Below are 12,353 nucleotides of genomic sequence, written 5' to 3'. Positions count from 1 at the left end.
TTTCTTCTCTTTCTTCTTCTTCTTCGTCTTCTTCTTCTTGTTCCTTAGATTCCTGCAGAGAGAGAGAGAGAGAGAGAGAGAGAGAGAGAGAGAGAGAGAGATAGGTAGAGATAGAGACATAGTTAAACAGAGAGAATATACAGAGCTTCAAAAAGCTACTCCATCGCTGCAGATCGAGTTTTCTCCCCCCTCTCCATTCTCTGCAGCTACTTTTCTTCTTCTTCTTCTTCTTCTTCTTTCGTTCTGCTCGTGTCTTCTTCATCTAGTCTCAGATCCGATCCGATCAGTTCAGGCATTCTCATTCTTCTTCTTCTTCTTCTTCTTCTTCTTCTTCTTCTTCTTCTTCTTCCATGGACGGGTTAATCTCGTTGGTTAATCGGATCCAGCGAGCTTGCACTGCTCTAGGAGATTATGGGGGAGACAACGCTCTTCCCACTCTCTGGGAAGCGCTTCCTTCTGTTGCCGTTGTGGGAGGCCAGGTAAAAGGTTATTCTTTTTCTTCCTCTACGTGCCTCCTCATATCAGATCTCTCTCATTTTCTTTAGATTCCCATAGGTTCATCCCTGTCATTTTCTGCAGATCTCCTTAAACTCATCTCTGTCGTTCTCAATAAGTATTTTATTAATTCTCTTCGATCTTAATGTATAGTCCATTTTCTCCATCTGTGCCTGTTTTCTAGAGTTCTGGAAAGTCGTCTGTTCTGGAGAGCATCGTTGGAAGAGATTTCTTGCCCCGTGGTGCAGGTAAACTTATTTAAGCCCAAATGTATTTATCTTCCTTTGATATATGTCTGTATCTTATATGACTTGCGTTTGCCCTGGTTTATCTGTATTCATGGATAAAATAGAAGCTTAGATTATTATATTCAGTTTTGGAACGGCCTATCTTAGTTAAGATTTATGGATGATCTCAACTCATGTATGAGGAATGAAAAGCTCAATATGAAGTGCCATTTTTGAAATTTCCATTATTGGTTCACATTATTTGATTATCTGTATCTATTGATTGGAATTTGAAAAGCCTAGTTCTCTTGGTTTCTCTTTATCGTTTTTCCCTTCATGGTTCTGGATACATGGATGCAACAGGAGAGTAAACACTCAAGTATTGTTTTCATTGTTTGTAATTATCTTGCTGAGTTTTCCCTTTTAACAACCTGGATTCATGTATGTTCCTTCTCTGTCAACCTTTTGGTGGTTTTCATTCCTGGAAAGAAAAGGAAATTTGCCTTCTGATGATCTGAATTTAATTTCTCTTTCTGAAGGTATCGTCACACGGAGACCACTTGTTCTACAGCTCTACCGAACCGAAAAAGGCTCTGAATATGCAGAATTTCTTCATCTTCCCAAGAAAAGATTCACAGACTTTGGTAGGTTTTGGATGACTTAGGCTTTATGAGTGATGAACAATGAATTATTTCTTGTTGGTTTGAATCCGAAAAATACATTTGCCATGCAGCTGCTGTGAGGAAAGAGATTTCGGATGAAACTGATAGAGTAACTGGACGTAGCAAACAGATTTCTCCCGTTCCAATACATCTTAGCATATATTCTCCAAATGGTGATTATCACATGCAATAGGGAATGTGGTTAATTGGGAAAACCATTTTACTGATTTGGGTTTCTCTGTTTGTAGTTGTCAACTTAACACTCATTGATCTTCCGGGGTTGACGAAGGTCGCAGTAGGTAATGTAACTTTATAAACATTGCAGTTTACTTAAACCTAAGACGAGACTGCATCAACTAAAAATATACTGTATGGCAGAGGGACAACCTGAAAGCATTGTTGCAGATATTGAAAACATGGTGCGGTCATATGTTGAGAAGGTTCGTGGTTATTCATATGGATTCTCTTAATGACATGATAGTTTCAGTGCCAAGGCTGTTCTGTTAGTGACACATTGGTCTTTTCTTTCAGTGAATTACCATTTAAGTTGTTTTCTATCTTTGCAGCCAAATTCTATTATATTAGCTATTTCTCCTGCAAATCAAGATATTGCAACCTCTGATGCAATAAAGCTGGCCCGTGAAGTTGATCCTACAGGTTAGTAGCTCCATACCGACATTTTTTATTTTCTAATTGAATAGAGCTAATCCAAAGTCATTGACCAACCCAATGCTGAAGATTAATCTGATCTTAGAGAAATGTAGTTCCGTATTTCAAGTTGGATATTCCCATCATTATGATATTTGAAATAAAATATCCAATGCATTGGGTTTATGTATAGTTTAAAAGCTAATTGAGACACAAATGCTATGAAATAGTGTCATAATCATTCATGATTTCCATTGAATTGATATTTGGTTTCTGATTCAGGTGAAAGAACTTTTGGTGTATTGACAAAGTTAGATCTCATGGACAAGGGCACCAATGCTATAGATGTAATATATTTCAACTTACCTCAGTAAAGAAGAGAGGCAGGGGAAAGATAGCAATTTAACTCTAAATATATGAATGTAAATGGTTTTCTTGTAAGGGGTTGTTATTGCTGCCTGCCTGCCTGCCTGCCTGCTGTAAAGTGCAAAATCGTATATTTTTATGTTTGCAGATTGCAGTGAAGTATTTTATAATCAGGTCGATTTTTATTTTTCTGATCAGTGTCTTGAAATATATTATGAAAGTGGCCTCCTATCTTGGGTTGTTTATCATACTTTTCTAGTGCAAGTTACATTCAAAACCAAATAAATGGAAAAGTCCCTCTTTATCAAGAAATCTATACCATTGTGCTATTGTTCAAGGGTGCTATTAATTATGTGATGTCAGGGTCTGTATCATATCTTAGGATTAGCTGGTGGTAGGTAATGTTTGATGCTATTTTGATAGGGGTAAAGGATTAGTCTAATACAGTTCAGCCACATTGTTCTTGAAATGCATTCGAGCAAGGAAGAGTGTTCTAGAATATGTTTTACCTTTTGTTGAGAGTGTGCATGCATATGTCAGAGTATAAGGGAGTGAGGTTTTGTTTTTTCCTGTCTCTTGCCAGACTTTAGAAGGTCGAGCATACAGGCTGCAACATCCATGGGTTGGAGTTGTAAATCGATCTCAAGCGGATATCAACAAGAGTGTTGACATGATCGCTGCAAGGAGAAGGGAGCGGGAGTACTTTGCAACCAGCCCTGATTATAAGCATTTGGCAGCTCGTATGGGATCAGAATATTTGGGTCAGATGCTTTCGAAGGTTGTAATTTGTCAGCTTAAGAGACTATTGAGAGGTTTTCATGACAATTTAGCAAGTTCTGAACTGCATATGTTTAACTTGTCTAGCATCTAGAGTCTGTCATCAAATCACGTATTCCAAGCATTCAAATGATGATCAATAAGGCTATTGATGAGCTGGAATCAGAACTGACTAGCCTAGGGCGTCCAGTTGCAACTGATCCTGGGGTAAGAAACTCTTGGAAAATCCCATCTAGAAAGAATGTATCCAAGATCTAATCATGATTCTTTAGGATTGTATAAACCATTCTCTTTTAATTTTGGAGTTTTATGTTTGATATTTAGCAGTGCCCTTGTTAATGTAGGCCCAGCTTTACTCTATCATGGAACTGTGTAGAGCATTTGATCAAGTTTTTAAGGAGCATTTAGATGGGATGTAAGTACATCAAACAGTTTTCATGAAAGTATCGTTGTGTAGCTCTAAACAATAACAATAATCTTTTCAGACGACCAGGGGGAGAGAAAATATATGGTGTGTTTGACAACCAGTTTCCTGCGGCACTGAAGAAGCTACCGTTCGACAGGCATCTTTCCATGCAGAATGTTCGGAAACTCATCAATGAGGCAGATGGCTATCAACCACATTTAATTGCTCCGGAGCAAGGATACCGGCGCCTTATTGAGGGTTCCCTAACTCTTATCAGAGGTCCTGCTGAGGCTGTTGTCGATGCTGTAAGTCTTCCAGTAGTATTTTATTTATCTGGTCTGGTGCAGAATTGGATATTCACATTGAAACAAGGCTCAGGTATTTTTGCTGTATGACATTTCTTTGTGTTCTTTATATCCAGGTGCATTTTATTCTGAAGGAACTTGTGAGAAAGTCTGTGGGAGAGACCCAGGTAAGTGTGTGCTTATGAGGTGGATGATATGTTTTTAATAGCATCGCAATGCATCATCTAGTATAAATGATGCAGGAACTCAGACAGTTTCCGACACTCCAAGCAGAAGTAGGGGCGGCGGCAATAGCTGCTCTAGAAAGATTCCGAGATGAAAGCAAAAAGACAGCGCTTAGATTGGTTGATATGGAGAACAGCTATCTGACTGTTGAGTTTTTCAGAAAGCTCCCTCAAGAAATAGAAAAAGGTGGTAATCCAGCAGCATCGTCGATTGACCGCTATGGTGATGGGCACCTCCGACGTATAGGTGAAAAGTTTGTTTTTTTAGATTCTTAATATGTGTTTCTGGGACTGGCTCATTAGGCTTTCATATGTCAGATGGATAATAAGTTTTTTTACTTCAACTTTTTTAGGCTCCAATGTGTCGTCATATACACATATGGTGTGTGAGACACTGCGGAATTCGATTCCAAAGGCTGTTGTGCATTGCCAAGTTCGGGAAGCTAAGAGAACACTCTTGGACAATTTCTTTGCTGAAATGGGAAAGAAAGAGGTAGGAGAGGATATTTGAATATGCAACCTTACTAAATCGTTTCATGATTTTGTATTTGAACCTCATATATTTTGAAACATTTCATGTTCTTCTGTTAAAACCTTTATCATTGGAATTGAAGAGGATAAATGATTTTATCTTAAACTTATATTTAAGCGTCATCATTGGCGTCCACTTCATTTTGTCAAAATGCTCTATGATCTATCTAATCAATACTGAACATGTCATATATGATTTTATTGCTTAAATTTTTTATTGAAAATTTGTACAGGGAAAGCAACTTTCACGGTTGTTAGATGAAGATCCAGCTGTGATGGAGAGACGTTCAGCATGTGCAAAGAGGCTGGAGTTGTATAGGAGTGCAAGGAATGAGATAGATTCTGTTGCGTGGTCGAAATGAGGATTATTCATAACAGATAATTTTCGATTGTTTATCCTTTTTGACAAGGGGATATAGGATGGCTGTTAACCTCCTTTTTGTAGTCTCATTGCTGCTCAAAAAACTGCCTCATCGAGGGGTTTGAATCACACAAATACAAGAGGAGCTATGGTATTTCTTATAGAGAGCAGCTTTACTAAATTCTTCGTACAAATTATTTCCATTCATTAATGTGTGGCATCGTTTTTTTGGTGCTCTGGTGAGTAAATCACACAATATGTAACTTTGTGGTACATACTGAAAAGTGAAATATTTCATAAATTTCACCTCTGATTTGTTTTGGTTTTGGACTACCATGACCAAAATGTAAAAGTTTCTAACATTTGGAGGTTCAGATATTTTAACAGACTAAAATGTAACATTGTTTTCAAATTTGGAGTTCGTATGCATGTATACCTGTTATATGCATTTGTGTGTGTTTGTTTGTCTACATATGCCCACTATTTCGAGGTTCAAATTTACAGTTTTATTTATGGGTAGTGCATGTGAATGGATTCAAGGACCATTGGTTTTTCTTCAATGGCCACCCTCCATTTAGTTCCAACTTGCTTTTATGATAGAGATTTGTTTTTATGATAGAGATAGGGTGGTTATTACCTCGTAGCAAAAACTGTATATAAATAATGTATGCACGGCACGTATATACTCGCTCTTCTGGGTGGAGTTTTGAGTATGACATTTGAATTGTCATGCAAGAAGCGATATTTATCTTCACGAATTTATGAATGTGTATAGTTTGACTTGTTGAGCGTGCATCTGTTCAACTTGGAATTAGAATCTATATTGTGTCTGTTGCTATAGGATGAAATTGATAAAACTCAAAAGGGAAACTTAAAGCATTAATTGGCGAATCTATGCCATTGCATTAAATGTCAAGATTGAGACAACAGAAATTAAATTTGCAGACTGTATAAATTTAAAATTTCACCAGGGAATCCATGTCATTGCATTAAATGTCAAGATTGAGACAACACAAGCTAAATTTGCAGACCATGTATAAATTTAAAAATTCACCACAAAACAAATTGATGATTTGGGATAATGCTTGAATTTCATGGCAAAGGAACAAATTATAGCTTGAATTTGTCACATGCTTGAGCTATAGCTGTAATATGCATGACAAGAAAAAAGGGGCAACGAGATGTAGGTGATAATGATTGAGCTTAAATAAGTTTTTGAAATTTGAATTGCATTGTCAACTTCGCAACGTCACTAAAATGAATGAAGACTTGAGGATTTAAAATAGTGTACCCCGATGTTGTCACTCAAGAACCAATGTACAAAATAAGTTTGATAAGTAAGATCTGCATTGCTTAAGTAAATTAAGATCCTTTCCATAGTACTCCAAGGCGACACTTTTTGAGCACATTGAATGGAAGAAGACCAAAATGTTATTTTAAAGTAAACTATGGTGGAGCCAAAGGCAGAAAAAGAACCAACCATTTTCTAATAGAGGTAAGGGACATAAGCCAATATAAGGTTATTCAAATGAGTGTAGAAGGTCATTCTTCTCTTTTTGATGTATTGGGAATTGCATGATAATTGGGAAATGTGAAATGCTTTTCATTTTGATGGTAGATATAAAGAGTTAATGCAAACCTATGGTAGTTAAAGGGATTAACAACTTGACAATTCTCTTTACATGAAGCAAGCCATGTTGTTCTTATATATTGACACTTCATCATGTTCCACAACCCACTTAACGGTGACATTAGATTAGTTGTGGAAACAATGTAGTAGTTTTCACATACAATTAGTATAATTGCATGTTCCGAGAGAGAAGGAGACACAATGTATTAACCTCTTTGAAGGGGAAAATGTGAGCTTATAGGACCAAACAAGATATATCTTACAACTTGCTCACTTGTTCAAGAAAATGAGAATGCACAAACACTACACCGAGACAAAATCGAGACAATAGGATTGATAAGGTTGACCTATCGTAGAGCCCCATCGAGATGCCTCATCTCGATTGCAACTACCGTTCTTAAGGAGTCTCGACTAGAGCCCCTCGGATGCTTCCCAATGATGATGGCTCTTATATGTTCAGAGAGGACATTTCATCACGGCATGCATGGACTCGACAATGTCGTAGCCATTAGTTCGGAATCCCACTTGAAATTACAGGCAATGGGCATACATAACGTGTATGTATACGCACCATATATATACAAGATGTAGTGTTAAGCTCTCAACTGGGTATGTGCTCTCTCGTGTAGCGATAGATCGACTGCGACAACTCCGAACACTTGTTGTCGGCATGTTGATAGTATGTTCGATGATGCCGGAAAATGGGGCGCAATTTCAGAAGGTAAGGTCCAGAGGAAAAGTAATGGGTAATTGGATAGCTTTACCCTGCTAATCAAGCAATCTGTATTTGGGTGGATTTAAATGGGTATTTGGATAGATTTACCCTTGCTAATCAAGCAATGTGTATTTGGGTAGATTTAAATGGGTATTTGGGTAGATTTACCCTCCTAATCAAGTAATAAGTATTTGGGTAGATTTAAATGGGTATTTGGGTAGATTCCCCTGCTCATAAAAAACCTCAGAGCAGGAAGAAGAAGAACTGCAACACTATCAGAAGAAATCAGAGTGATGGAAAGAAGAAGAAGAAGAAGAAGAAGAAGAAGAAGAAGTGTAAGGAAGAGGAGGAAGGATGCTGGTCATACTCTTCTTCCTTCGTTTCTTCACAAGAGGAGCTCACGTATCCATTTCTCTACATACATTGACGACCATTTCTTCATATCCCTCCGCGTTTTGTCTTGTGAAAAGAGTGTATACCGTCAATGCTATCCAGAATCAAATTCAGGGTCTCCATGCATCTCTTCGAGTAGTGGATTCCATGTATCAGAATGGAGTATCTATCCCAAAGGGCATATTTTATGACCTTCTGAAAGAATGCCTCAAAACTAGAAGGAGCATATTCATTTGCGAGGAGATCCATAACCGAATTCGGAGGAGCAATCTCGCTTCCGATCCCTTCTTAGGAAGCCTTCTCATTCGGCTTTTCGCTATAAATGGAAGATTATTGGAAGCGAACAGCATATTCGAGAAGATTCAAGAACCTAGCGAGTTGGCTTGGAACACAATCATCTTTGCAAATGCAAAGCTAGGAGATTCTAACCATGCGATGGATCTATACTGTCATATGCAAGAAAGAAATGTCTGGCCGGGTGCAAACACATTTGTAGCAGTCCTCAAGGCTTGCTGTGACATGAAATCCTTAGATCATGGTAGGAGCATTCATATCAAAATCGTAGAATATGGCTATGAAACAAGGCTTTATGTCATCAATATACTTGTTGATATGTATTGCAAATGTGGCAGTCTTTTGGATGCAAATATGATACAAAATAGTGCAAAAACTCCAGATGTTGTGACATGGAGTGCATTGATCGGAGGATATGCGCAAGATGGATTTGGCGATGAGGCAATTAACCTTTTCTATAGAATGCAAGAGGAGGGTATATGCTCGAATAACATCACTTTTGTATCTACATTGCAAGCTTGTTCTTGCATAGGTATACTCCCTCAAGGAAAGAGAATCCATGTGTATATCACCATGTGTTGTTGTTGTAGAGGTGATGTGTTTGTCAATAGTGCCCTCGTTGACATGTACATGAAATGCGGGAGTGTAAAAGATGCACAAAGAGTGTTTGATGGGTCCATAGCAAGGAATGTAATCACATGGGGTGCCATGATATCAGGATATGTCCATCACGGGCTCAATGAAGAAGCTCTTCTTCTTTATAGTAAAATGCAACAAGAAGGCATAAAACCAAACAATATCACACATAATAGCCTTCTCATGGCATGTTCGAGGATGAAGGTCTCTGACCGAAGCAAACCTAATCATGATGAATTGTGGAGAAATGGATTGAAATTGGATGTTGCCCAAGGGAACACACTTATTGATATGTATGCAAAGGAAGGATACTTGTCATTAGCCCATGTCATATTTGACTTGTTGCCTCAGAGAGACCAAGTGACATGGAACACATTGATAGGGGCATATGCTCAGCATGATCAAGGAGAAGAGGCTTTGAGACTTTTTCAACAAATGCCATATGAAGTTATGGATATGGATAAGGTATTCTATCTTGGCGTTGTAAAAGCATGCTCTAGCATAGGAGCGTTAGAAATTGGGAAGTTACTCCATAATGTTGTTATCGAGATTGCGCTGGAAGCAAACATATCCATGGGGAGCTCTCTTGTTGATATGTATGTGAAATGCAATAGACTCGAGGATGCTTCGATAACATTCAGTAGTCTATCAGAACGAGATATCATTGCATGGGGTGCAATGATCACTGGACATGCCCAATGTGGTGGTTTCACATTGGCCTTACGATATTTTCATAAGATGCAAGCTGAAGACGGATTGAGGCCCAATGAGGTAATCTTTTCATCTCTTCTTTCAGCTTGCTCCCATTTAGGTTTCGGAGCTAAAGGTCAAGAACTTTTTAAAATGATGCAAGAAAATTATGGTGTCACACCAAGCATAGAGCATTATAATTGTTTGGTTGATCTTTTTGCACGGGCAGGTAATTTAGATGAAGCTAAAGACGTGCTCATAACTATGCCTTACAGATGCAATATTATTGGATGGACATCTTTGTGTGAGCACGCAAACTTGTATGGTAATCTTGAGCTTTTAAAAGCATGCATTGATCATGGCTGATATCAAACTGGCTTCTTAATGGATTTTTTCATTCAAAAAGCTTTTTCTTTGACACTGAAATTCAATATAGTTCAGGAGGGTTAAATTAAGTGCACAAAAAGAAATGCTTTATGAAGGGGGTGTCTCATCCATCTCCAATGCATCAATGCTTTGTGAATACAGGCACATGTTGGATCCATGTCTAGAACACACTTGTTAAGCCTTTGAGATAAATACCATCTAAAGAATACATTTCGTGGTGTCTTTTGTTGCCAACAATTTTGCTATGCAAAAAAGAAAGAATTTGATCCTATGGCTTTAGTTTATTTCTAAGTGTTGCCTATGTTAACCAAAGATATCTAAGAAGGGAGTAAGGGGAGATTAAACTCGGTGGTGATCAACCAAATGGAGTCAAATGAGAAGGTAAGGACATTAGGTGCTCACTGAGACAATATGCAACTTGATTGGAACAAAATAGAAAGCTAAACTCCATCATGTAATGTATCATTATATACAACTTGATTGGAACAAAATAGAAAGCTAAACTCCATCATGTAATGTATCATTATATACAACTTGATTGGAACAAAATAGAAAGCTAAACTCCATCATGTAATGTATCATTATATACAACTTGATTGGAACAAAATAGAAAGCTAAACTCCATCATGTAATGTATCATTATATACAACTTGATTGGAACAAAATAGAAAGCTAAACTCCATCATGTAATGTATCATTATATACAACTTGATTGGAACAAAATAGAAAGCTAAACTCCATCATGTATCATTATATACAACTTTCACAAAAACTTTTGCAACCTTTGACCTTTGAAAACAAAAAACCATCAATTGCTATTACAAACCATGTTGTTTTCAGAGATTTATTCTAATGTAAGCATATAAATAAGGAAATAGATAAGATAATAAAGAGAGAGAGAGAAGAAGGGTGTCTGTAACATAACCATAGCTTATCTTGTGGTAGTTAAAACTGTAACAATTGAATAGAAAATCAGCTAGCAAGAAACATTCGTACTTAGAAGATTCACCTATTATATCTTTTTTGTAGGCAATTCAAGTGTGCTTTAATGATATTTTTTAGTACATACCTATTTATACCTTTTTGCTATTGAATGGAAAAAGTCATCTTGAGTAACGTCAATGTGAAATATAAAAGCACAATTTACTAAGATATGGAAACAATTAAGTTCAACTATGACCATAAATATAATAGGCCTTGAAGATTTTGGATATTAGTCGAGAAAGGTTTGCTAATAAAAAACTATCCATTCTATAAGATGAGGTTGCACATTTATATCCACCCCTATAATAACATATGAACTTCCCAAATCTTGCTTGGATTGTTGGATGTAAACTAAAATGAATCACAAGAAGAAAATTCTCTCATCTAGTTGGGTAGTTGACATAAAAAAATAGTTAAAAAATGGGGTGTGGAGGATCTCTTAAAGATTTCAATTGAAGCACCGCAATATGTAGTTATTGAGGAAAGGTTAATGGAACCACTATGAAGAAGTGGGCAGATGCTAAAAAGAAAAACTTAGGATATTACATTGCAAACATCAACCTTGAATGTTGGGTTTCAATTTAAGGCAAGAATGCATATTGACCTGCTCCAGATAATTTACTACAGAACTTGCTCGTTGTTCCAGTTAGGGTGATTGCCAAATTTGGTAAGAAATGACTACTGGATCCACAATCATTAGTAGCTCATTTGTGGGATATGCTCTCGTTATATGCACGATAGCCAGTTAGTAGGTTGATGTGGAACCCAAGGGGATGGTTCTAGACTAGTCCCGTGATGGATCCATTGCAGAAAGTTCCATTCTTTCAGTACACTGAAATTTGGCAGAACCTTACTCATGTCTAAGAATATTCTAGCTCCTAGAGCTCAAAAGCACCAGAATAAGTGGGGTGTTTCAAGCATTCATTTGAAGACTGATTGGAAATGGATTTGGTCTTTCCGGGACCAACCAAATATATTATCTTCAGATGGCTTTTACTACATGCAACACTAACAATACGTCAGTCATTGAAAGGAGATTGTGGCAACCGTTCTTAGACAATCCAGTTATTGCAGTGACATGCAGGAAACTACCAAGCATGCTCTCTGGTCTTGCTCACTAGCATAGCAGTTATAGAGTTAAGTTCTTTCTTTATTCCTGACAATTAATTCAAGTTGTCTCTTCTCCTGGGGATTAGCGGTATGGGGGGTTCTCCATTCTAGTCTCTTGTTGTATGAGGCAGATGATGCTTCAAAGGCTATGATAGTCATCAACATGCATCTAATTCCTGTCTCCCCTTTTCAGCAACCTCGCAAGCAAATGCGTGTAGCCCATGTATGGAAAACAATATCTATGGTTACATTATGGATCTTATGGAAGTATCGTTGTAAAAGACGATATGATTCCATAATTCCTCTTCTCTTAGATATATTGCCGGAATTATGGGAGAGGTAATTGGCAGTAGTGCATGGGCAATATGACAATATGTCGGGCTCTTCAGAGGTTGTTCTTAAGAAAAGGAAAAAATTATTGTAGTTATAGAGGAAGCTGCCTTTATTCACGGATTCCTCTCAAGGACCGACCTAGAAATATCATCACCCCTTTGTATAAAACACTCTCTGCT

General features: G+C 37.5%; 2 protein-coding genes across 2 annotated transcripts; both read left to right on the top strand.

Annotated features, from left to right (window-relative positions):
• The first annotated feature begins 230 nt into the window (after nt 1-230).
• LOC147865420 (dynamin-related protein 5A-like) lies at nt 231-5,410 on the top strand. The gene is made up of 16 exons (XM_087318224.1): nt 231-479; nt 680-743; nt 1,262-1,366; nt 1,456-1,557; nt 1,633-1,683; nt 1,763-1,824; nt 1,951-2,041; nt 2,315-2,379; nt 2,982-3,176; nt 3,263-3,382; nt 3,520-3,590; nt 3,661-3,886; nt 4,003-4,053; nt 4,129-4,357; nt 4,464-4,603; nt 4,875-5,410. The coding sequence occupies exons 1-16, from the start codon at nt 351-353 to the stop codon at nt 5,001-5,003; spliced, it is 1,830 nt and encodes a 609-aa protein (XP_087174350.1). The 5' UTR covers nt 231-350; the 3' UTR covers nt 5,004-5,410.
• A 2,054-nt stretch (nt 5,411-7,464) lies between these two features.
• On the top strand, nt 7,465-9,895 carry LOC147865419 (putative pentatricopeptide repeat-containing protein At1g69350, mitochondrial). The gene is made up of 2 exons (XM_087318223.1): nt 7,465-9,441; nt 9,590-9,895. The coding sequence occupies exons 1-2, from the start codon at nt 7,702-7,704 to the stop codon at nt 9,596-9,598; spliced, it is 1,749 nt and encodes a 582-aa protein (XP_087174349.1). The 5' UTR covers nt 7,465-7,701; the 3' UTR covers nt 9,599-9,895.
• Nucleotides 9,896-12,353: the final 2,458 nt, after the last annotated feature.

This window comes from Azolla caroliniana, unplaced genomic scaffold (assembly GCF_043228905.1).
Source record: "Azolla caroliniana isolate FFs.n. ecotype wild unplaced genomic scaffold, voAzoCaro1.0.p SCAF_4, whole genome shotgun sequence".
NCBI lineage: Eukaryota > Viridiplantae > Streptophyta > Polypodiopsida > Salviniales > Salviniaceae > Azolla > Azolla caroliniana.
Note: the sequence above shows the minus strand (reverse complement) of the source record. Positions and strands in the feature narration are given on the sequence as shown.